The sequence below is a fragment of the Solea solea genome, chromosome 21 (assembly GCF_958295425.1).
Source record: "Solea solea chromosome 21, fSolSol10.1, whole genome shotgun sequence".
In the NCBI taxonomy this organism is placed as follows: domain Eukaryota; kingdom Metazoa; phylum Chordata; class Actinopteri; order Pleuronectiformes; family Soleidae; genus Solea; species Solea solea.
The window spans coordinates 14,046,106-14,072,782 of NC_081154.1; the positions used below are offsets into that span (position 1 = coordinate 14,046,106).

The 26,677-nt window shown below is 42.3% G+C and overlaps 1 protein-coding gene across 4 annotated transcripts in view; it reads left to right on the plus strand.

Annotated features, from left to right (window-relative positions):
* vti1a (vesicle transport through interaction with t-SNAREs 1A) overlaps positions 1–21,498 on the plus strand; it is a 108,271-nt gene extending 86,773 nt beyond the window's left edge. For all 4 annotated transcript variants that reach the window (XM_058621468.1, XM_058621466.1, XM_058621469.1 and 1 more), the window contains one exon: positions 19,973–21,498. Coding sequence is in view for 2 of the 4 variants with exons in the window: in XM_058621466.1 (XP_058477449.1) it covers positions 19,973–20,066 (94 nt within the window). In the remaining 2 variants the exon portion in view is untranslated. The remainder of the gene's footprint in view (positions 1–19,972) is intronic.
* Positions 21,499–26,677: the final 5,179 nt, after the last annotated feature.

Below are 26,677 nucleotides of genomic sequence, written 5' to 3' on the forward strand. Positions count from 1 at the left end.
CCTTTCCTTAAACTTTCAGATGTCAGAAAGGTCAGTTAAGGATAGTTGGCCGAAAGATATAGATGTGGGAGGTGACATGATAACTCATGTTTCACAGATTTTTTTTCCCTGCCTTGCAGTGAGACCTGTATTGTAAAGGCCTGATTAGAAATACCCAGAGTTTTTTCCTGCTTGTTTATTGAGCTCTGTTGTAGTTCATCTGTCAATATTTAGATGTTGGTCTAGTGGCGGAAGTCTGAGATTCAGTTGATGGGTGTCAGTGTAAGTGTTGTTGTCCTTGAGCTGAACCCACAAATTGACAGGACCTGGTGTCTGCAGTTACCACAGCACCTTGGTATTTATAAAATATTTTATAAAAACATTTGCTTGTTAAATGGGGCCATTTTTTCCATTTGTCCTTTTGTTTTTGAACTATGAGGAGCTTAAATCATAACAGAATATGACTTTATACAGTTGAGTGTAGCCACGCTATTGTGAAGGAGTCTTTCCAGGGTTCCGGATGCTAGTTGCCTTCTGAACTGCCAGAATGTCCGTTATTATTGAGCCCCCTCTGCTCTGCCTTACCCTCTGAGTTTCAGTGCTTTCAGTACCTGACTGGCTGAATAAAATGATTTCTCCTCTACCCTCTTCTTCTCCAGTCAGAATATCGCTTCTTCCTTCACAACACCACAGCCCCCTCCTGCTCTCCTAACGGTAAACGTTAAGATCCAGGACTGGATCAATGGCTGTTATCCTTTGATGTGCCAAGATGCATTATGAGGGGTGAGCTCTAATTGGAGCAGAGAGCTCAGGATCAATGTTGGGTCTAATTGCCTGACACAGGGATGGGTGTGAGACTTTATTATCATTAATATTTAGACATGATGTGGGAGGACCCAGCCAAGGCTAAATGTACAACGGCGGTGCAAGCCTTTGATCTTGGCAGATAAGCAGATCGATCGGGGGGTTGGCGGGGGGTGGCTGAAGGAAAAGAGGTCGCAGAAATGTGGTGAGGTGGACGAACGAATAACCGAGGCCCACACCCTGGATTTTATCGGATTTCCCGAGGAAGTTTTCTTTCGACACAGGAAAGGTCATACCAGGCTGCCATCCTCCCAATAGCTAAAATAACAACATAGCATCTGGTCAGAGTCAAGGGACTAACAAGGGCAAGTAGACTTAATTTTGGTCATAAACAGTAGCCATATTTGAAAAAAAGTTTAAGATAACCATGCCCAATGCACTCTTTAGGTGGTTTTGTAACTTCCATTGCATGGTTTTTCTCCATAAATCTAAACAATTGAGCAATGGATTTAAATTTAGCAGTAAGGAGAAGATGAACGAACGAACAGTGATTTAGTCTTTGTTATTTTGACAGTGTCCATTGTTTGGGAGATGTAACAAAATATGATGGAAGAAGAAGGCCCATGGGGCGCAGGGCTTCTTCCTTGGTGTCAGCAAACAGTAGATAATGTCATTTAATCTTACAGGTAAAGGAGGGAGTTAAACTATCTGAAGGAACACTCCCTGTGACCAGAGGGAGCCGGGAATATCCCCTATGTCCATGGAGGCTAAGGGCATCCTGAAGCTGTGAGGCAGTGATATAAAACCTCAATTTTGTCTCCTCTGTTTTTGTCAGCCAGTTCCCAAAGGACTGATACATTAATCATTGTACTTAGCAGGACAAAGATGGGTAACAGTTCACACAATAATGGGTGTGTTAGTTTTCATGGCTGTGACCTGCTGTCTGATGTTGGCCAGAGTTAGAAACCTGGCAGGATCTAGGTCAGTAAGGATAATCGTGCCTAAAATGAGGTTACGTGAGGAGTGGGTGGGATGTAAAATGATTCAGACTTGACTTAGGTGCATGCATTTTCCACAAATTCCATTTCAACCTTTTTTCCTCAATCAGTAGGCAAAAAGAGATCAACAAAAGTCCAATGCGTTCTTCAAGTTCATAATCCAAGTTTACATGAAAGTCCTCCACCACTGAAGAAGAAATCATTGATGGAACAAACCCGTTTTTAATACAGATCCTCACCTCTTGTTGTCTTTTTAATACTCATACTCATGACATCAGCTTCACTTGCTGGAGTCAATATTAAAGATGCCCTCTGTAAATATAGCGTATTCTTTATACCATGCAGGAAGAAATTTTGTGTTTGAAAAAGCAACATAACAAAGCTGATTGTATTCATCAGAGTATGTTCATGTATAGAAGACTCTCTCATTTTTGAAACACATGTCACCATTTGTGGAGACTTTGCTATTGGGTGTTCAACAATACATGGTACATTGTGCAGTAGCTTGTACCATTGTGGCGTATCTCAGGGTTGTGCAACAAATGGTCCATTATGTAACATTTTGATCATTATGCCAGCTTCAGCAGTGTTAACACACACACACACACTCTGCACATTTGTATTGTCTTTATAAACCTCGTAGTAACCAAAGCACTGGGTGTTTTGTTGTGGTTTTTGAATTGTGACTTCAAATTATATGCTTAATACATAAATACTAAACTGATAAGATAAGAAAGTAAGAAATATACTATCTTGGCAGAAAAGAGCTGATATTTGCCACATAAAACCTTGTTTTTCATCAATAATGATATCAGTATCCTTATTTTATGAACGTCAACAGTAAGGACAGCCTTTGTGTTTTCACCGCTGCAGTGATTTTAGTTTGCCCACAAGTTTTGCTTTACCCTCTTGTAAAAGGCTTGTCTTTTGACAGTTGGTGTTAAAAGTTAGATCAGTATTTATTATACTTTCTTGTGTGCCGGCATATGTGTGCGTCATGTATATTTCTGAAGAGCATTTGTGTGTGCATGTGCAGAATTGTGTATTTGTCTTCATTTCTGCTGTGTGTGTGCGTGCGTGCGTGTGCGTGTGTGTGTGTGTGTGTGAGGGAGTGAGATAAGAAAAAGATGAAGAGTCGTTCAGAGGAGGCTTCTCACTCAGAGGCGTCCCCATCTGTTCGCCTCGGCCTAATTGTTCCTGGGTGTGAAGAAATGGAGAAAAGAGAGGGAAGCAACTGTACTCGTCCCTTGTCCCAGAGTTATTTCTGTAACATTAAAAGAGCAGCACCAGCACGCTCCAGATTATTCCCATGTAAATAATGGCACTTGGCTCGATTCCCTGCTAATGAATGTCACTTACTTTTCCAAACGAGGATTAATTATCGACCGAGGACCCCCTTTCTCCTCCCACAGGGAGCACGTCGCAATTAACTGCCAAAAGATGGCTGCTAATTTTCTTTTTTTTAATACATCTATATGTACTTACTTGTGCATATGTTCTTGTGACATGGTGAATCACCTTCCAATTAGCTGTCCGCTTCCTTATGTGGTGAATATTAAAAAAAAAAAGTCCTGCAAGAGAAGAAGAGTAAAAGAGGCCTATGTCAGCTTAACGTCCCTGCCTCAGCTGAGTGTAAGGGTTTTTGTTGGATGCTGCTGCTGGACATTGTTGTTGTGAAACTAGGGGAAAAGAGAGAGTTGTGCTGCTTGGAACCAGCCTCCTGGTTGCAAAATAAGGCCAGGAAAACAAACATCGGCCTCAAATTAGATTTCCCAAAACATAGCTTTCCCTCTCATTTTACACACCACTGTGGCCTGCAGACAAGAATAGACTAACCCGTGAAATCCGCTTCAGATTCAGAGTGGCACAGTCACTGGAACACTTAACAAGCACCCTCTGGATCTATCTGATGACCCAATTATTTTTCAGAAGAAATATCTTAAAGTGTTACCTAATTCAGGTATATTGTGAAACCACCCAGCTAATGTGGATCACTGACGGGACAGCTGTTAACAAACGTCCCCCCTTTCCCCCTATGTTTAACTCTTACGTCAGCCTCTACCTCTCTTTTCTCACTCCTTCCCTCCCATGAGCTCCCTCTTTGCTCTGTTTTCCCCTCTGTCAAATTGCATCTCTGTATGTGAGATGCTTGAGCTGATGCACTCAACCCAAATGAATGAGAAGATGGAGATAAGTGTTATTTCTGTTGACGGGGCATGGAGGTATGGAGCCTCTCTGAAGAAAAGTAAGACTAATAATGCTGTGTCGCTCAAACGTTTAAATTCATGAAGTTCTGAAAGAGAAATATAATGAGATCTGTGTTGCAAGATTTAAACCAACATGCCTTTTTTTTGTATAGTCGCCTTCGACCAGATGAGCAAACAAAGTTCACCTATGACTTTAAAGTGACAATAACAGTGTTCATCAATGATGTGATTACCTTCATTTAAAGTAGTAATTAATTCCAGTAATTAAAATTACATTTTCAAACTGCCTAAATATCAGATATGCCCACAGAGATCAGATTATATAAGAGACAGCAGTGTGAGCAGACTGGAGAGAGGGACACACACATTCTATTCCATGGACTCGAGTCGTCCTCCCTCCCTCCCCTCCTCCCTCCATGTTTTATGGCGAGATTCCGTTACTGCTTCCTGGCTCACCTTATAGTGTGAAATGAGCAAGTCTCGTCTACTCTCGTCACTCCACCCGACGACCTTACACGTAAGCTCTGCCAAGAGTGACGTCTCTGTTTGCATGTGAACATATGGATCTGTTGAGTGTATCATTTGGTTTGTCAAATACGGTTTTACAGTAAATCACAGTGCTGGAGGAAATGCCTCTGCGAATTTAGAAATGGTTGAGGAGACGTGTTTGTGTGCATACTTGCATCTTATACGGCATTTGCATCTTGCAGGTATAGTTTAATGGAAGAGCTTCATGTCTGCTCAGTGAGAAATTTGCAATGTGAGATATTATTAAAATAGTCTCGCATTCCTACATCACCCTCCAATCATTTCCTCCCTTCTTTTCTCAACTTTCCCTGGCCCTTTCTTTTTTCCTCCCATCTTTCTCTCTTCTCATGGGAGGGTGTGGGGCACGCTCCAGGCTGCAGCGGGTATAACAGGTTCTGTGGAAGCGCAGGAATAATTTTAGATGTGCTCCGTTTCATCATCCCCTGCTGTCGGAAGTTTGTTTCTGAAGCAGGAGCTTAAAAACTTGCTTCCTCAGATGATGTGTCACAGGTGACACTTTGTTGAGCAGTTGTATTTTAGTCTGGCAGGTTTTACATAGTGGAAATAAACAGGGATCGTACAGTGAGCAAGTTGTGATCTCTGTTTAGTGTAAACCAGGGCTTTGTCAGAACCCATATTCTTGTTGTGTAGTGTTTGTGTTTATTTCAGTGTTTGATTTGTTTTTGCATGTGGCAGTTTCTGGCTCACTCAAATATTGCCTTGATATATAAGTCCGAAACATATAAAATACTGGTTTTAAAAAGGTATTTTAGATACAGTTGGAAATGAGCTTAAAGAGGCTATATGTAAGTTCAGATGACGGTTCTTTGTAGTGACACGTGTGGCTGTGCTTGTGCTTACGGGGCCTCACAACAGCTGAGAGCAACCATCTTGGGCTCCGGCCAAAACCGTGACAGAGGAGACTGCAGTACTTTACTCACAGACAAGATATTTATCTGAGGCATATGGAAACACGCAGAATGCCAAATCTTTTATATTATTGCAGAAAAATCGACCCAACTCCAATTCATATGTCAGTATTCAGGCCATTGTGGGCAACGTAGGAGGTTGTGGAAGGTCTCATTTTACGTTATGATCTGTTAATTCATTGGCATTTAAAATTATTAATGCAAAAATTATTTTACATACTGCCCCTTTATGTATCAACATGACACACAGTTTTTAGGTTGACAAAATTCAAGTCTATCAAGTGTTTTCACATTAGTCAGGTATTGACTGACATGGGTGTGGTTGAAATATAGTTAACCTTTCTTCAGTGCTGTACGGAAGTATAGTGATATAATATAACCGGATCTCATTCAGTACTTGCTTTTGCTAACTGAAAACCCCTTCAACAGGTTTTTATGAATCATGTATTTCAGAGGAGAGTGTTGTCAGAAACCGTGGACATGGATTGTAAGGAGTTTAAGTGTTTTTGAAAGTGCCAGCATGCACAAGGTGTAAGTGAACAAACAGATAAATAACCACCGGCCCTCGTGGAACGAGCCTTGCTGGACGCGGGCCAGGCAGGTAATTCCTCCAGCATAGCCTTGGAAGGGCCATATAAGCCAAGCCTGCCTCGGCAGTCAGACTGTCTGCACTCCTCTGCTGCTGATGGCATACCAGGGGCGCCATTTTCCTCTATGAGACAAACAAGCCGGAGGATCTGATTGGCCTTCCGCCAATGCGCACTCACAAAGGATCCTTTGACAGCAGGTCAGTCGGTTAACCAAGCAGTAGGCAGAGGGAGAGAGGGATAAGCCAGAAAAAAAAAAATCTTTTTCACCTCTTCACCCCTAAGCTTCATTATTAAAGGGTTGTTTCACACTAAAACAAAAGATGCACTCTGTTGTTTGTAGAAAATAAATAATAAAGCTAATTTTCTACTATTTATCTCTGTAAGGAACAAGATACACTTGGGGAAGGTAGTGAAGGTAGAACTTTGAGATGATTCAGACATGAGTAAATATGACCTTGGCTTGTGTGTTTAATGTGTGGGCCTACGTCTTCGCAGCCTTGTGTAGACGTTAGTACTGGCAGGAGGGAGCCTCAAGTATGTAACCTGATTATTTGTTTCAACTGACATTAGTTATTTGTTATAACATCTGTTATTCATTCATGTCTGGTAACATCTAAAGTAATTGCACATTTTGCATTGTATTTGGTAGCATTATTATGATTTCAAAATCTTAGAAAGAAAATGTTTGTGTGTAATCCACAATCGAATCCTTTAATATTGAGTCTGCATTTTAACTAAGATAAATATGCACTGAACCATTAGCTCATCCTTGTTATGATGGAGCTGCACATCTTATATGTTCATCATAAAGCTGTGTAGGAGCTGACAAAGTAGCGTTAAATAGCTGCTGATGTTCTCCTGTGTGCTCCCGCGCTCATTATCTCTCCAGTCCAGGCCTTGCGTCTCAGCTTTCTCCTGCCGCCAATCTCCTCCCTTGTGTACCAGCCGCTTTGCATACGACTGATGTTTAAATGCTGCATTGTTAACTGACGTGGGGTAGCCCTTTGCTGACCCTGGAGGTATTTGCTCGTTTGATCATGGGGCAGCAGTTTTAATGTATCGAAGCAGTGCTGCTCCGTAAAGCCCCCAATATAAGTGGAGATGGAGGGCAAAGGCAGGATGAGCAATCCATTGGTTGTAGGCCTGACAGTACAGAAGGCAGGTGATTATTAGACTGTTGGTCAGCAAGGCCGGAGGGGACACTGCTGACCCTGCACTTCCACTTATGCTGTGATAGTGGGTGTTGGTATTTCAGGGAGGTTTTGCGAGGGTTGTGGCAAAGAGAGCGAACAGGGCTCCATTGATGAGAATATTTCCATCACAGTGTGTGTCGTCTTCTTGTTTTTGTTGTGTTTTTGTTGTTTTAACATTTGTATGATAGTATGAGCATTTATTTCTCTTTTTTGTTCTTCATCCTTCTGCCTGATTTACATCATTTACATCATTTAAAAGCTTTATTTTTTTCCCCACAGAAAAAGTTTAGCTTATTTTCAACTCATGAAGTTTACTTTTGACTCTTACAATCATTTATCAGTGCAAACCTATAGTTATTTCTTGCTCTAACTTTGTGACAAAGACTTGAAGCAGCAAACTGAATGCCCACTGTCAGTGAAAACTGCCTTGCCTTTTCATCTGTGTCACTGGGCACAGAAATCCCTGTTTGCCTGCTGACAATACAAAAGATAGAACTGTTGTGAAAGAGGGGGGGAAAAAACAATGACACAAACAGTGAACAAGTTTGTGTTTAAGCCTGGGGACTTGTGTATCAAGACCCTACTTGTGCTGAAGCGAACCAGACTCTGGCCCCTCAAAAGAAAATATTGAACACCTATACACCTTTCTAGCCCCTTCCTTACCCTTCTTTGCCCTTTTTTCTCTGTCTGTCCTCTCCTTTCCTCTTTGCTTCTTTGCTTGTGGGAAGTCTCTCAGAGCTGCAGTGACCATAGCTACCAGGGGAAGAAAACAGCAAGAAAACCCACTTCGCTCAACTAAATCATTAATATTTGATCGTCAGCTCCACCATGAATTTCCCATAGCATTCCACTGTGGGCCTGTGATGTGCAAAACGTAAGGAAGGACATAATTCAAAGTGCTCGATGCTGCATGAGGATCACTATGATCAGGTGGATGTGTTTTATCACAAAAATAATGAATGTTAATCGGCTGTCTAGAGCCCAGAGTCCCTTGATTTGACTATGACATCACAGCTTGACACCATTTTCTATAGGTTTACCTTCAAATTCCCCTCTGATTAATTATATTAACATGCTCTAGATTAATTCCCCCTTTCTATATCTGTGTCAAGCACTATGGATCCTCTGGAGACCTCACAACTGGATTCTGCAAATATGGATTGGCTCTTGCATTTTCGAGAAGTCCCAAAGCAGCCGCGATGCCCCTTGACTTTTGAACCGTGGTTCATACGAAAGCAGAGGTGAAGCAGCAATCTGCATCTCTCATGGTGCCTCACGCCCACGCCGCTGCTGAGAAAAAGAGAGAGAGAATGCCATATTAGTTTATGTCTACTAGTGGAAGGAAGAAAATAAAAGCAGAAGCAGAATTCGGAGTCAATTAACTCAAGCTGTCATCGTCAGCCCTCAAAGTTCCTCTTCTTCTCCCTCTGTTGTCCCGACCTTTTTTTTCCCATTTTCTTGCTTTTTTTTCCACCATCTCTTTTTCTTGAGTTTTGAGTGCTGACCCTGCATGGCTGCAGGCCCTGATTAGCAGGGCTTCAGAGCCCAGAGTCTATTGATTGAGTCTCCAGAGTACTAAGCAAATGTAGCTGGAGCAACAAGTCAATAACACTGTTACTGCAACAATCACTGTAACACTAGTGGCTCCCCCCACACACACACACACACACTCCAAATAGTTATTTTACATGCTGGAAAATATTTTGTGATGAGGTTTGGCAATCATTACTGTGTCACTTAAAGCTGCAGTGTGTAATGATTGGTGTTTTTATTGTTATTGATGATTTTATTATTCTTTGGTTTTCATGAACAGAAACAATGTAACATGCATCCACTTCATCTGACTATGGGCTCTGTTAAGCAAACAGACCTGACTGAGGGAGCATTTGAGTGTATACAGCTGCAGCACATGGGTGGGTGGGTCCAAAATAAGAAGCATTGTATGCCACCTAACTGCTGAATAACCCTAATCCAGTAGGATTTACGTTTTCAGTCAAACTCCCCTCCTTTAGCAGCCAATTTACACATAAAAGTAATCACTTCCTGCGTGCAGTAAGTATAACACGAAATGTACAGACCACTACACTGAGAAACACAGAGAGAGGGAGAGATGTGCAGAGCTGATAGGCATTATAAGAACATCATCTTGTTCTCTTTCTTTGTCTCATTCTGCACATAAATCATACAAATTTGGCTGTAACTTGATCTATGTGGTAATTTCTCCAGTGTGAAGCCAAGTTTTATCTGAACCGTCTAACTTCTCTTTCTCAGCTCTGCCATCTTGATCGCTCCTCTCTGTCTCCATCTCTCTCTTTCTCCCTCTCTCTCGCTCGCTCGCTCGCTTGCTCTCTCTGACTGTCTCAGCTTAGACACAGGGACTATAAGCTAGTCTGCAAATTTAATGTAACAGCATGGATTATTTAGGCTGACTAAAGCCTCCCTTGTAGTGTCAAATGGGGGGTTGTGGGATGACATTATACCCCTACATTCTCTCTCTCTTTCTCACTCTCGCTCTTTCTCCCAGTCTCCTTTCTCTCTGCTCTGGTTCTCTGCTGGATAAAGTAACCTGCACTTTCATGTCCAGACAAGGTGGACCTGTTGGTTTACGTAATCCACGATTGTTCTGTTATTTCACACCAGATTGCCAGACATCGTCTTCTTGTTATCACACTATTTCTTCGCAACACACACCTAATGCAGACACCACACAAGTGTGAAAATGCTCTTGCATGCGTGCACACATAGGAGGATGTTTTGAACCTTGGCTGACATAAGTCTCTCACACTGTTGTAGGAGTCGCCAAGGGCTCACATGGTCAAGTTCAAGAAATGCTCCTATTTCTTACCTATAGCCCTAAAATGAAACCATAAGGCTGGTTTGTCTGCATCCTGTCCCCATTTAAATGTAAACCTTATCTTTAACCTCTGAATACCAACAGCGGAAATGAGTGTTGACTATTTATATGAACTGTTATTTATTAGGATAAACTTTTTCAGATGAATCATCTGATTTGCTTCCTTCATGTTTGATCCTACTGCTGTCATTACTAACTGATCTGTGGCAGATTTAAACAAAACTGTCAGCTCCAGATGAAGACAGCTCAGTCTGAAATATCTGTCAATGAATGCAAGGAGCGTCTGTCTAACTGTCTCAGTGTTTACATTTTCTACACACGAAACAAAATGTTCATCAACTAAACTGCTTGCACCACACAGCTCTCAGTATCTTACACAACTGTAAATGTGTTTTTATACATGCATATATACACACATACGGATGTTTCAAAAAGGAAGAAGTTCATGTTTGTTCTTCATGGAAGGGGCCATATCTCAACATCATTTGTATGTGGAGACACACAGGATGCTAAACTAAAACCATGTGGGATTTGAAGCAAATATTTGGAGAGTTGACTCATAAATGGCAAACAAACACCATGTGGAGGAGCTTCCTTAGCAGTTAATAAAAAGACTCGAACACACAAAAACACAAACACTAATATCCTCATTGCCTCTTTGTCGTGGAATCCCAAACTAACGTCAAAGAGTTTGTTGACCTTATCTCATACATGGTTTCATTTGGAGCAGAGATCACTGTAAAGCACTTCATGAAATTAAGCTGTTGAGACAAGTTCTGAATATACGTGCTTTTAAATCCATCCCCTGTCAAATAATTAACCCAGTAACTTATTGGGAGAAGAGGCACAATTATGAAATACAGTACATGCACTGTCATTTCACACTTACACATTTTAAATTACTGTGAAACTCTGACTCTGTATATGCTTTTTTTGTATATTTTGAGTTCAAATATTGAACCTGAAAGATTTTAGTCAAATTTAACAACAGGCTTAGAGTTTGTTATTGGACCTTGGCCTCACTGACACAAAAACTTCAAAAAAACTTATGTTGCTAAACTCAGTGCTCAGAAAATAATTTTAGAATGATTGTTTGATTCTGTAGCAATGTCTTTTCTCCCTATGTTGTAACAAATCATGTATATGCCATTACCCATTTCTTCAGGTGTCCTGTGTTCTCTAGCATCCCGAGTGTAATTTTCTATTATTCCCCCCTTTTCTTTCCTTTCTCCTGTGAAATTGAGCAGAAATGCACACAAATGATTTATGTCCTTTAATGAGATTCCAATACTGAACAAACAATAAAAATTTATAGACATCATAGTTTTGGAGGCCTGCAGCTCTAATGGCTAATGTTACGCCCTTTTTCACCAGGGCCAGTAATCGGATCTGCAGCTGGCCCCTGGCCCTAGTAGAGTGTATAACAAGGGGGATTTTGTGTTTTGGGAACGTCTTAGCAGAAAGAAGAAATTGTGAGGAATGTCAGCTATGTTGCACACCACGTCAGAAATATTGCATCCGTGTATTCTGTAATCCCCAATTCGAGTTGTTGTTGTCGACTGAAGAAGGTGTCAGTTATATGTTCATGTGTTCACCATTAGAGTCCAAATATACTGCGAGCAGTCAGCAAACCTTGCAACAAACACTGAGTGAGCACACAAACCCTGGTTCGTTCACACAAGTAATGGATATGGATTTCCTTTCCATTCCAGGCAATCTTGACAATGACCATAACAGAGCTGCAGATGGAACTTCATCCTGTTAGCTCACACAACAAAAATCCTCCTCCTGTTGTGATGAGTAAAATGTGTCATCTAACAACTCTACAGTTAAATGGATATCCATCACGGGACCCATGTTGCTCTTAATAATAATAATAATAATAATTGTAGTAGTAGTAGTAGGCCTTTATTGTCACACATACTGAAGTACAGCAAAATTACAGCAATCAACCCGTCCGTACACACATTAAAACAGCACAATAAGACAGACATGACAGGATGACCAAGGCAATGTCAAGAGGGGAGAGGAGGAAAAAAATGTTTTCACTGTACTTCGGTATATGTGACAATAAAGGCCTACAATATTATTAGCCCTAAGTTTGCGTTCTTTTTTCTAAAGTTTGTGCATTAACCCAATTGCAACCACACTGCAATGACAAAAGTGTCTTATTCGTTATAGTTTTAATGGACAGCTTTTTTGGCTTTAACCTGTCATTTTGATGTAATGGCAATAGAAAAATAGACACCAAATGTGTTTTACGTTTTCCCACTGAGACGGCAGCAGAGACGACTCAATTAAGCACACATAGCTGCATTATTCTGTCTCTAAAATAATGAAGAGAATCACATTTACTCAGTATCGACTGTGTTTTTGTTCATGACACAGCCCAACGCAGGCTCTGAAGAAAGGATAGTGACCAAACAGGATATGGAATGGTTATCTGTTGCCCCTTTAAATATTCAAAATGTTTCCTTTTTCTTAATCACTAAAAACTAGAATACAGCGAGACCGGACTGGATTTGGTCAGAGAAATCTGGAATAAAGTTGTGTTCGTCAGCCCTCACTGACAATTATAAATACAGGCTGTTGACGTGCTGCTGTAGACTGTAAACTAGTGAGGTGACAAGCACATAGGGCAAACATAGGAAAAAAACTATTTTGTGTCACCACACCCCTCTGGCGAAAATGAGAGAAGGAGGAACAGGAGTTGAGGAGGAGAAAAGTAGAAAAGGTGAGAGGAATATAAGCAATGTAAGAACAGAATGTATGTATAAGGGGACAAAAAGTGGACACACAGGAGGAAAGGCAGAGACAGGGAAGAATGAGAAGAGGGGAGGGTTCAGGCAGGGGAATGATCTGTATGTGTGTGTGTGTGTGTGTTTATGTGTGTAGCACAGAAAGCCACCTGTACATCACACTGGGATGAGGAGAAGCTGCAGCAGCTACCTTAAATTGCTGCTGGCAAAGAAAAAAAAAGTTCTTAAAAATTCCAGGCACAGTTGCAGTGTATTCTCTCTTTCTCTTTCTCCTTCACCCACTCTGCCTATTTTCCATTTCCCTCTACATCTCATTTTCTCTCTCCATCCTTCTTCTCACATACTCTTGCATATACACCCTCTCCTCCCACGCTGACTCTCCTCCTACACCTTTCTCCCTCTCTCTGTCCCTTCTCTCTCTTATACTCTCTCCGTCTTGCTCTGCCCTCCCTTCCTTCCTCTTTCTATACTTTTCCAGGAAAGAACTGGGTCCCAGTCTAGGCTGCTGCTGGCCAGGGTTGTTAGCCGCCAAATAAAAAATGGATGAACATGCATCAAGTTGGTGGAAATAGAGGGAATAAAATGGGAGACAGAAGGAGAGGGAGAGAAAAAAATAAGGCTGACATGAAATACCTTGCTCAGACCACGTCCTCCAAATAAAAACCTGTCCATCTTTTATGTCAGTTTTCTTACTTGTGAAAAAAACCCATCATTTGTCGATACAGCACAGGTCAAACAAATGTCTGTGACTTGTTTGGGGATCAATAATCCCAACAAAAAGCTTGCTACATTACCAGATCAATACAGAACTCTTTATTAGCCTCAAAGTGAAAGAATAAAAACAGATTTAAAGTGCAAATCAATGTTTATGACACTATTTATTTTTTTAATTAGTAAAAGATTAATTTTTATACAAGGGTAGCGGAGAGGTTTTATAAAAAAAAAATTAACACCATTAATCAATGTGTGGGGTGACAGAACGTTGGTTTAAATAGCCAATTAATTTATGTAACCTAATTAGAGCTAAATTTACAAGCATTTGGTTATTCCACGTGAATTTATGCATAGTGCTAGATTAATGTAACCCAACGATATAATTGTAGTGTGACGCTGTAGATCTTTATCAATGTTTTGTCAAGCAAGCAAATAATTTGTGAATTGAGGAAATAATTGATAATGAGGTAATTATGTTGCAGCGTCAGTGTGACACGCTATTTACCCCCAGTGTTACAAATAACACAGATGTAAACAAACCTTGAACACCAACAGCAAATATCAGCAACCCAAAATGACCATACATAAATGTTCTTTATTAATTAATGAATTAATGAATTAATGAATTAATGAATTAATGAATTAATGAATTAATGAATTAATGAATTAATTAATTCATTCATTCATTACAGTTAACAGCTTTCAATTACAGAGCCACTCCAGCAGGGTGTGTGTCTGCATGTGTCTTTTAAAGAAGTCATCATTTATCTTGAACACACCCTGGGGGGCAATAGGCAGAACATAGCGTGGTGGGATCAGATCTCTCCAACAAACAGGTCAATTCATTATCTCTACACAGCAACATGAGCCTGATGTGATTGTTCTCGATTGTTCGGCCTCACTCTTCCTTCTTTCATTCACTTGAGTGAAGCGTCGCACGTTTCTCACCTTTCCCCACTTTCCCCACTCAAACTGGATTTATCGCGGGTTCGTCTCCGCCCCCTTTTTTTTGCCGTGAGTCCAGACCAGTGTGTGTGTGTGCGTGCACGCACACTCCTGTGTGTGTGTGTGTGTGTACACGCGCACCTCCACAATTAAACATTTATTTGTATTAGTGTGTGATAACAAGTCCATGCATTAGTTAGGACTTTAGCCCCGCCAGTGATCCGCCTTCTTGTCCATCACTCAAACCATTTGTGAACACATTGATCCTTCCCTCACTCCTTCTCTCCCGCCTCACCTCCTCCCCTCCCTCTCTCCCCCTCCCCTCCCCCCCTCTCCCGTGCTGTATATTCCCAGGGTTTGGAGGGAGGAGAGGCAGAATGGCTGAGACAGCCATTGATTTTTGTTTTATTGGTCTACGAGTGAAAAGAAGAGGAATAGGGGAGGGCCGGGGAGATGCATCTCCTCTGCTAAGTTTGTTCTTCGAGAAGATAGTGTGTGTGTGTGTGTGTGTGTGTGTGTGTGGGTGTGGTGTGTTAAGGTGGGTTGGGCCTAGATGCTTATGTCTGTCAGACTGAGGCTGTTTTTGTTTTGAGGTAGGGTGAGTTATCTGTCTGTCTGAGGTTTATATATATATATATATATATGTGTGTGTGTGTGTGTGTGTGTGCGCGTGTGTGTGCATGCATGCGTGCGTGTGTGCATGTCCAGCCACCTCTGAGCCATCAAAAAGCAGTGTGTGTGTGTCTGTGTGTACACATGAGGCAGTGTATAGTGTATGTGTGCCCACCCTCATGTGTTTTGTGTGGGCACACACACGTGTGTAAAAGGACTGGGAAATCGGGGGTGAGGGCACAGGGGACCTGGACCCCGACACACACACACACACACACACACACACACACACACGCACACACACCCACACACAGCTGAGGTGTATCCCGGTGCTCATTAGAGCTGGTAATAAGGCTGTGCTGCTGGAAGAGGAGGGAAAACAGGGGAAGGAAGGAGAGGGAGGGAGGAAGAGGGTGGGAAGGGAGAAAAGGAAAAAAAATGGGAGATTTTAAATTTTAATAACACTGGTACGATTTTGTAAATCTTTTCTGACAGAAAAGTCCTCATTATTTTCATCTGTCTCCAAGGAGTCTCTCCTCCAGCTCTGCTTCCCCGGATAAACGGACTTCTCTCTCCTTTCCTCACTCTCCCTCTGTTTCTCTCCATCTCTATATTTCTGTTTCTCTGCTCTTCCTCTCTTGTTTTTCACTCTCAGCTGCTTTATTGTCCATTTCTTTCCTTCCTGCATGCTTTATTTTTTGCTTTCTTTTGCACTCACCATTTTGACTCTCTCTCTCTCTCTCTCTGTCTCTCACATTAATGCTGTATATCAGTGTATTTCCACTGTGCTGCGCGTTGCTGACTGGCTGCATGAGCACCAGGAGCCAATAAAATGACCAGTATAATCTTCTCTGATTGGCTGGCGTCTTATAGTTACAGCTGGTCCATCTTTATTGTTCATGTTTTCTAGTTTAGGAGGAGGGGGTTGTATGGTAAGGAGCAGTATAAAGGTACTCGGTGTGTGTACAAGTGTGTTTTTGTGGGTCAGCATGTATGTCTGCACCCTTGTACATTGTACGTGTGCTGTGTGCATCACACACACACATGCAGCCCTCACACCCCCCCTCACCTCTATGTCAAGTGTCAAAGCTGGAGGATGGATCCGGTTTGATAAGTTCTGTTCTGTCTGGCCACGTGTCAGGACAGGATCAACCACACGGCAGAGGGAAACCATGTTCTTCACTCTCTTACCTCCCAATTTTGGGGATTTTTTTTTTTTCTGGGGATGGTAGGGCGGATGGAGGGGGGGCCAGGTATTCTATATTTGTGGGGCAAGTTTCTTTTCAGCTGCTTTTTTTGACAAGAGTTAAAATAGAAACTGAGTGAGTTCACATTATATAGCTTTTGTGGATACTGAATACAAATGTGTCGATTAAATTGGGACAGCGTGAAATGGCCAAATTCGTTATTAAACATTATTAAATACGTTATTAAAGTCGGAAATCAATTAGTTGTAAAATTCTTAATGAACAGAAAATGAAATGTCTCAAATCTGATGCAAAACCTTAAAGAGAAATGATGTATTTTTGCTCAGTGCATAATTATTTTAACAATATATATATTTAACTTTTGTTAAATTGATATTAAAGAAAATAACACGATATATATTTATTGTTATTGAATTACTGCTCAGCCCTAGATTACAGTCTACAGATGTTGTTCAGAGGATTCTTAACGTGACTCATCTTCTGCATGTTTTTTTTTTTAGGCAACAGTTTTTATGAGTGTCCAAAAAGAAGAAACTAATAAATTACTTTTTTTTTTCAGCTTTGTTTTTGTGACTGGAATAGAAGAAGGAGTAGTGACTGTGCAGCCTCCTCACCTCTGTGGTGGTTAAAGGTTAATAGGGTTAATCATTAATCATCACTCTCTCCTCATCAAGCTGTCAGACTGTGGCTTTTTTACAGTGTCATAGACACTATATTTTTTAAATGGATTTTTGCAGTGCACTAATGAATTATGACCAAAACTCCCTCCTCTAACTCCTCCCAGTCTGTCTTTCTGTGTGTGTGTGTGTGCGAGCGTGCCCGCGTGTGTGAGTTTGGGTCTCCTGGTCAAAGGTGGTTCATAAACTTCACAGGATCTTGTAGTTTGACTTGAATTATTACAAGCATAAGAAAAAAAGATGTGTGAGCTTGTGGTTATTGGCTCGCTCTTGACACTTTTGTTTCTTACAGTGAATTAAATCGCACAGCTGGTGAAGTGAGAGGCGTACTTAAAGTCTGAGTTGTGGCGAGATTGAATTTAGCCTTAATTTATTTAGCAGAATTTAGTTGTTTTGGCAGCTCCGAGTTTCTGACTGGGCAGTGCTAAATTTGTACTGAGTTCCTGTTTGAACGCTCACGTCGCCACAAATAGGATGAACTTCTTTACATTACTCTTCAGGACATGCTGTGTTTGGACTGTGAAGCGAAATATGAAATGTGTGTCCCCAGAGGAAAAGGTTCTTAAACTGCCCGACTGTCATGCTTTGAACATTTCAGTGTTTGAAGTGATTCAGTGTTGTTTGCTACCAAATCAGATTCCTGTTTTATAAATGTTTTTTTTTTTACTCTCTCTCTCTCTCTCTCTCACCCCAGCCTCTTATCCACAAGGCTAAACTAACTTCCTGTTCATTTCTTTCCACCCACAGGCCTCCAGTCTCCCTCCCCACTTTACCCCAGCTGAAAAATTAACAAACAACACAAAGCGATCTGGATTCTCCCCCAACACACACACACACACAAGCACCTCCTCTGGGTATTTGGCTGGGATAAATAATCATTCTAAATAATGAATGTCAATTAATAGGGGGAGATGCGGCCTTGCTAAGCATGCTCTGATTACCGTAGCAGTGGGATCTCCTCCCCAGCTGGCCTCAGCCAATCATTTAACCCTCATCCAAACACCAGGATGAGGCCAGCCATAATATCACTTCAACTCTTAACATAACATGTAGACAAATGGATTTTTGGATGCCTGTTTATGTTTAGGCATTAAGTTGTTATGATTACAGAAAATGTGCCTTTTTTCCCCGAAATCAATCCGTGCCATATTATAAATTATATGATTTTCATGATTAATTTCCTCAATTAATTTGATCTATAAAATGTCAGAAACTAGTGGAAAATGTTAGCAACCAAAAATATCCAGTTTGGAATCGTGAAATTGTTTAAATCAGAGAAATTGTGTGTGTTTAAGAAACACTAATCCAATTCATAGATTATTAGAACAGCTGGAAAATTGTCATTGATTAGTTGGTTGGTAATATTGATCAGGTATGTGTGACACCATTGACTTAAACTGATAAACAGCAGTGGGTATAAATATCTGTTGGTTTGTGTGTTGCTGCAGAGTCCTTTGTACAAAGTAGACGAAAAAGACTAATCTCTTCAAGAAGCATACACAGAAAATAGAACGATGAAAGCATAACAGTAACTGTGTGATTAAAAACAAACAAGCAAACACCTACTGATGACCTGTCCACGGTGTTCCCTGCTTTTGCCCGATGTCAGCTGAGATTAGCTCCAGCCCTGTGGAGGATAAAGTGGTAGACAATGAATGAATGAATGAATGAATGTGCTGTGTTACGTGTAGTCATACTTTCTTCCATGAGCTTTAAACTCAGTGGTGAGTTGATGCTGCTGCAGGTGTGAGCTGGCGGCCTGGACGAGGTTGTGAGCTTTGACTGCTGTGTCCAACTCAGACTCGGGCTTTAGAGGGTAGCAGGGTGACTGAGCAACCAGCCTGCCCCCCCCACCCTGGTGATAAATGGCCACAGCATGGGCTATTCATCTCCTGCTTAGAGAGGTGGACAGTGCCCCCCTCCTCGGCCTCTCCTCCACATGTCAGCAAATGTGATAATTCTCTCATTTGTCAGGAGCAGCGGAGGGTTCGAGGGTTTCTGTGTGTTTGTGTGTGTGTGTGTGTGTGTGTGTGTGTGTGTGTTTAACGACACACACTCAGGAGAATTCTGCGATCTGTAACTCTCAAGCACAACGAGCACCAGCTCTCCCTTTTTCCAGCTTTGTGTTTTTTTGGTTCAAAAGCCCCCTCTTGTCAAGTTTACTTAGGTCACAGTGGGAAAATTTAAATGTGCAAAAGAGTGAGTCGTTTTATGGCAAATTCCATCAGTAATTCAGTGATTTTACTACCTCCAGGAAACTACTGAGCCACTTTTTCCACTTTATTGTGCAAATAAAAATTTAGAGCCTGTCTGCAGTGCATGGGTGCGTGCAAGCGTGTGTGTGTGTGAGTGTGTGTCATACTTGTTTGTAAATGTTTTGCACCGTTTCACATGTACATATGTGTTTGCACGAGATTTTACTGCTTCTGCCTCAAGTACAAATGGTCGGAAATAATTTGTGTGACTTTTTAGTCAGACACTTCGCACAAACACCACAATTGTGTGTGTGTGTGTGTGTGTGTACTCCTATGGACCTTTTCTGGCATAAACAAGGACCCTGTCAAGACCTGATTTCTTAGGAACTGGTTAAGTTTAGGGTAGGGATAACCATTTGTTTAGGCTGTGCAAATGAATGGAAGTCAATACAATGTCCCAAGTAGAATAGGTGCACAACTCTATGTGTGTGTGTGTGTGTGCATGCATGTGTGCCTGCCTTTAGCACTCCCATGCCAGTGATTGTGCACCAGTAAATACCATGCATTCAGACCTCATGGTAGCTATTAAACATGATAAACCTCCAGTTGATGGCCAGTCATTTAGTTTGCACATAAACATGTGACTGTTTAATGTGTTGGGCTTTTTTTTTTCTTTTCTTTTTTTCTGTAGACACAATATGACGTCTGTGAGCTCTGCCTAATGCGTGTGTATCTATCTTTCTTCCTGTCTGTCTCTCTTTCTTTCTGTCCTTTCTGCAGGATCATCCAGAATCGGGTCCTGGTCTTCGTCCTTGGAGCCATTATTCTTCTTACCATCATCCTGGCCATCTATTTCAATTTGCGGGGCCACTGATCTCCCCTTTACACACACACACACACACACACACATATAAACCCCCCTTCCTGGTACAAATACAAACACACACACACATGCGTGATTAATAGCGACAAAAGCGTTGTTCTGCTGTAATTAGGACAAATGGTCCCCATGAATCACTGTTTCCAAAGCCTGACAGGGAGCTTTTTCCACATCTTTCTCCTTTCCTGTCTGCTGTCTCCTCCTCTCTTTCTTTCCCTCGCTACCTTTTTTCCTCCACTTTGCACTTCCCCTTCTCCTTCTTTTATTTCTTTTTTTTCCCCTCTCCTCTTCAGCTGTGTCCTCCTTCTCTCTGTCAGGCTGTCCTTTACATCTCCAGAGATGAGAAGGGGGGGGGGGAGAAGTTTTTATGATAGTCAATATGTTTCATGGCGTCATTCTGAGTGTGGTTCTGCAGCTCATCCTGTCCCGAAGTGTACGAGGCCCGGGGAGTTTCTGTAACTAGAAGCAGATTCAGATATGTAGATGTTTTTTTTTGTGTGTGTGTGTGATAGAGGTGAGTCAAGTGTTATTTAGGGCGCATGTGTGCATGCACGAGAGACAGAGCGGTACAGGAGGGTCGCACATATGTACAGTATCTATGTTTGCGCATGTGCACAAGTGACAGTCGTGGCTTTTTATTAGTTATTAACCCCAAGAGTGGACACACACATACACTGCTGTGTGTCTGAGTGTCTGTCACTAAATGATTCAGCTGTTCTTCATGTAGCAGCACAGAGGACAGTGCCTTTAGAGAAGCTATGCTGTTCACACTTCTCCATCAAAAAGCTCAGCTGAGCCCAAAATAGACACACAGTGCTGCTTTGACAAGAGAGGATGCACATGGAGAAGTTGAGGTCAGTTCAGTCAATCAAGTTAAAAGCACATTTCTGTTTATGTTGAATTATTGCTTTCAAGAACAAATATATAAGATATTTCATGAGAATTTGCAGATTGAAGAAGATTAACTCTTTTCGTAGGTTTTAATACAAAAGCAAAACTGGCCCCAATCTTATAGAGACTTATAATAAAGAGAAAGATTTGTTCATGCATTATAATCAGCTTTAATATCCACACTTAGTAAAACTCCCCTGCACCTCTGAAATCATCCCAGATCTTTTATCATAAATGCTCATACTGTATGTACTAACATTTAAATGTACACCATGTGTTGTGTTTTTGCTGTCAGTACCAGTGATTATGTTACTATTTATTTATAAATGAAATTTACAATTAAAGTCTGTGCTACAACTGCATACTTTATAAAGTTAATAGGCATTCAGAATTAACGTTAATCGCATTTTTCTTTTCATGATTTTGGGTGTTCAGTGACTGCACACCAGGACCAACAGAGATGTTTTTGGTTTTTAGTTTTGTGTCTTGAAGTTTTTATTTTTCTCCTGTTCTTATAAATGGATCTAACATGTTACTTTTTTGTCTATATTTTCCTTGTCAAGTTCTGAAGATTGTGTTGCAGTTTTTGTGTCTTCTGTCATCTGTTTACCCACTGATGATGTGATACATTTGCAGGTGTTTGAAAAAAGAAAAGAAAAAAACACGTGCGAGACTTAACTGCTGTTTAATTCTTCAGGGGAAAGCCATTCTTTCAGGGGGGGCTTGGAAAAAAGTAAAGAGCATATTTGGAGAATTTCTGGAGTTGAGACATATAAAGGTAATGACATGCACACTACACACACACACACTAGAGAGTATTTGAGTGTGCATGTTTCTTCTTTGGTCATGATGGCGGGTCCCAGCGAGTACATTTACTATTCTGTTTCAGGCTGCATCTTCATTTTCGACGATGCAACGGCGTCTTAGGGTGGTAAGGGTCCCGCCACTGACACCGCCCCCCCCTGACACACATACATACACACAAGCACACATGCACACACATTCCCACCCTCCTGACCACCATTTCACAGGCCCTCACCAGCCGCAGCGCCACAGCCTGCTTCAAAGCGTCAAATTAATGGCCAACAAAATAGTGTGCCTCTGACCGTCCCATGCGGGGCCGACCCACCAAGTGTTATCATTAAAGTCAAGGAATGATGAAAAAAGGAAGGAAGAAAAAAAAGAAAGGAAAGGGAAGGAAGGGAACAAGGAAGCATGGAGGTGGGGGGTGAAATCCCTGGCAGTTTGACAAACCTCATCTGGTAATGACCCTCAGTGATTGTTTTTTTTTTTTTTTTTTTAATCCCTGTGTGTGTGCGTGTGTCTGCAAACCACCTATGTGCCGATGTGCTCTCGTCTCATCCTCCCTCTTTCCCCCCCCTCCCCTTTCTCTCTACCTCTCCTGCCACCTTTCCTCCTCCTCCCTGTCCTCCCCTCCCTCCCTCCTCTCCCAGCCTGTCAGATGAGCGGAGCGGTAGGTAGCGAGCGAGCGGTGGAAAGCAGCGTGGCGGCGGCTTCTATTTGAAGTTGTAATGGTGTCAAAAAGTCAGGGCTGACTGACAGACGTCAGTCCCACAGGGCCTCATTAAAAACAGACCCACTTGACAAGGAAATAATTGAGCGCCGGCGACAACTCAGGGGCCCCTCCGCGTTTTTCGATGTTTTTATTTTCTTTTCATCATTAGCACTGAGCTATTATGTTCATTAACAAATGGCATTAAAACAAGTTTTTAAAAGCGGGTAAAAAGAGGGAGGGGCGAAGAAAAAAGGCAGGATGCATGGAGGTGGAGAAATAACGATTTGTTTAGAGCCCCCGTCCTGTTTTATTATTTAAACAGGAGCACTGTCATGTGATACCTTTGCAGACAGAGGCTATCATCTGCCTCTCCTCCCTTTTTTTTCCCCTCTTCTTTTCCCCCCATTTCACCCATCCTTTACCCCCCATTCCTGGCTTTTATCTTTCCCCTTCTCTGTCCATTTCTCTGTTTCTCCCCTCACTCAATCCCTTTCTTTCTCTCCCTCTGAGCGGCGGCTGTCGTTGGAATATGAACTAGATTATTCATCAATGCCCCCTCCGCCCCCCCACTCCCATTTGCTGATTTGGTTTTCGATGTGCGTCTCGCCGCAGAAGGCTCAGGATGAAAACTTGTCAAAAATAGGTTATATCTTATTCCAAAGGGCAACAATAGCAGCAGGTACAGACACCTTTAATATTTAATTTAGACTGGTGTTAACCCTCCTTAAGTGACTGAAGCTGTGTCTTCCATGCAGACACCAGGAGAGAAACACTGGGGGAAGTCGAGCAAGAGAGAGAGAGGAGCAATTAATTATTTGATGTCTGAAAAGTGATTTTGAAGCTCCTCCTGCCTCCTCCTGTTTGCCACAGAATAGATCGAGTCTTTGGGTGTCCCTGTTCATTTTCTACACCAACCACGTCCTCCGCCTTTCTGTCCTGAGAGAACCGAAATGTTTCCACTCGAATCACGTTAGATTCTGTCTCAGCTGAGCCTCACTTGATACAGTTAAGATAACATGAATGATCATATAGTGCTGGATTTGGTCTCTTATTTCATCAGCAAATCTTGCCACACAAATCATCTTTTTACACTGCTAACTTGCATCATCCCCTGTGCCCACCTACTGTTCTCCCTGCTCCTTTCTCGAAGGTTTACTTGAAAAGTGAGAAGGAAAAAAAACAAAACAAAGGTTCCTCAACAAGGAACCTCTGTGATGCAACACCACTACAAAAAGCCGCATGTTTGTCAGGCGTTTAGGACGACAAGGGATTGTGACAAGCGTTGTTGGAGCTGCGTGTCTCCCCGGCAAAGGGCGGGCCTTAAACGGGATAAACTGCTCCAGCAGTGGGATCACGCCAGGAGGGTGGGCACTTCATCTCCAGGAGTGTCCATGATGCTGCTGCCATCCCCCACCACCGCCACCGTCACCACCAGCGCCGTCACGTACGTGCACACATACATTTGCACACATATTTAATGAGGCCCTTCAACAGCATCTACCCAAGAAAAACTCACTATGGCACTGTTTGAGAACTACAGTGAATCTTCTACTGTTTGATTCATTCGACTCAGACATACACATGCTCCAGTGTATAGCTGTTATAAGAGGAGCCATGTCCTCCTTTTGTACAAACCACCAGTCTTAGTAGCAGAATGGCTCGCTTTCTCTCCTCAGACTTTTATCTGTCTTTTCTTTAGCGCCCGTCAGTGCCGTCGACCATTTCATTGGTGTTTGTGCTCACGAAGACGGGACAATGCCCTCCATTATTTGAGGAAGTCACGGGGGCTGCGGCCACACACGCATGGATGTGTGTGTTTGTACATGTGTGTGCAGGAAGTCTCCTGTCCTCTCGGTGGTTGAGGCACAGCTGGAGCTCTTGGTGTCAGAGGTCACGTTGAATTGTCTGTATGAATACGAGTTGTTTGTCTTCATCTGTAATGACCGCTATGACTCATTTTCCTGTCGAACCAGGATGCGGATTTCGACCAAACAGACTCTGAGCTGCTCCTGAAACGATAAAGATGTAAGTGTCAGTGTTGTTTAACGTCTAACGTGAACATGCTGTGTCATATCTGGCCGTGCCTACCTCTGACAGTGTAGTCACACACGTGTTAAGACAACTGATGGAGGTATCTGACTCCTCAGGAATAGGTTAGCAGGTAAAGCTGTGAGCTAACTCTAGCTACGCTGTCTGACTTGTTTTGTGCTAATACTTCCACAAGGCCTGGGTCATTCTTCCTGTGTCTGCATGTCTGTAGAGGTTCTTTGGCTCCGTCTGACAGATTTCAACATCTGCAGACAAACACGAGCACACCTACAGTTTTGAGTCGGCGCCGACTGCACTTGCCTCCTTAATCACACTCTCTATTTCAGTTGGTGGTGCCCTCTTATTTTGGTCCAAAGAAACAATAAATAAAACTTTGGACACTTGAAGCTTGAAGTTTGATGAGTTGGTCAGCTGTTACCCACACACATATTCAACACATCGCTCAATCGAAACAAGGACGGAGTGAGAAATTGCTGCTACAGGAATGGAATGTGAGATTTGGTATGCATGTGTGGAACACTAGACTGAAGCGTATCATTGTCGGGTATGAATGGAACCGAGGGCATGTGTGCACATGTGCGGTCACAAAGTGGACACAGAACGTGGAAAGTATGGCCCGGGCCATAAAGCGGACAATAGTATCATGAAAAGCAGGATCCAAGCCAGACCGAGCCAGGCTAAACCACTTAGCACAAACCCCCTCCTCCCCTCCTCCCCTCTGTCTTACCTTCCCCGTGTCTCCCTGTAGAGCACCGCCTCAGCCTTTGAATTCAAATTAACACTTTATCACTACAAAGACATTCAGATGTAACCAGCAGTGTCATTAGCAGCATAATGAAGAGATGAAGAAATTGAGCTGTGTTTTGTTGCACAGGCTTCTTTTTTATTTTCATTCATTTTGAAAGTATGTATGTTATGATTTTTACTTTCAATTTAATTCCTCAGTGTGTTTCCCTGTATGCAAAGAATCTCCAGTGTTGGTGAGTAAGTCTTTTTTGTCATTGTTTTAAACCGCTGTCCATTTTAAAAATTTGGCAGAGAATAGAAAGAGTTGAGCAGGAGTGAGCACAGGTTGCCTGCGAGGCATTTAGTGTCCAGGACGTTCAGAGGGAGGCGGGTTTAAAGTCAGGCTCGCCCCCTGTACAGTAATTTACTTTGCATACGGTGTCTTAGCAGACACGATTCTAAATTTCCAACTGGGAGGCATCAGTGGAGGAATCACTGTCTTCAAAAGACGGCCTGCCAGTCACGCTCCTCTCGTAGTCGGAGATCTGAGCGTGCGGTGATAACCCGCGACATCTTTCTGGAAAAACGGGGAGTCGATCAGCTTTGATGGAGCACATCCGCCATGACAGGCTACTGAAGAGCTCGTTAATGAAGTGTGTGTGTGTGTGTGTGTGTGGGGGGGGCTCAGTTAGCATGACAGCACGCAGGAGAGACGTGGTGAAGTGGGGGATGGATGGCCGGATGGATGGATGGTGAAGGTGGATGGATGGATGTTTGCTCTGAAGCTGCTTTACCTCAGGTGGATGGATGAATACCTGAGTAAGAGCGACATGGAAATGCATGTTTGCGTTGTCTGCATTGGTACCCGATCCAACACCCCCCACCAACCCTTGCAAAAACCTCTACCTCAGATGTTTGGTGGCAATTAAACATTCATGAACGGGCGTCCAGTCCCGCTGCCATTTTTCTCCACATTGGCCGGGAAGTGGAATTGGATTTTTATGTGGGGGGTCTATAGTGACGGTTGGTGCATATGAGGTCAATTGAATGACTCCAAAGGTTACAGGCCCTGTATGATGTTCCCCTCGCATCCCTCTGCCTCCGGGAAAGTAGTGAAACACTCACTGTGAACAATACAGTGAAGAACCACATTTACCTGTCTCATTAAAAAAAGCCTCTATATTCGAAGCATTTCACTTGAAACACTGTTGATACATTTCAGTCCTCACGTATTTCACTCAAGCTCCTAATTATGAACTAAATTTCCCGTGCACTTTGGTCTTCACTGCACATTCAGCCCGGCGAGCGAGAAACTGCATCTCTCAAAAACGAACAGGCTCAACTCTACACACACACATGCACGCACTTAGACTTACACACACACACACACAAAATACACACATCTCTATTGAGACATATGGAT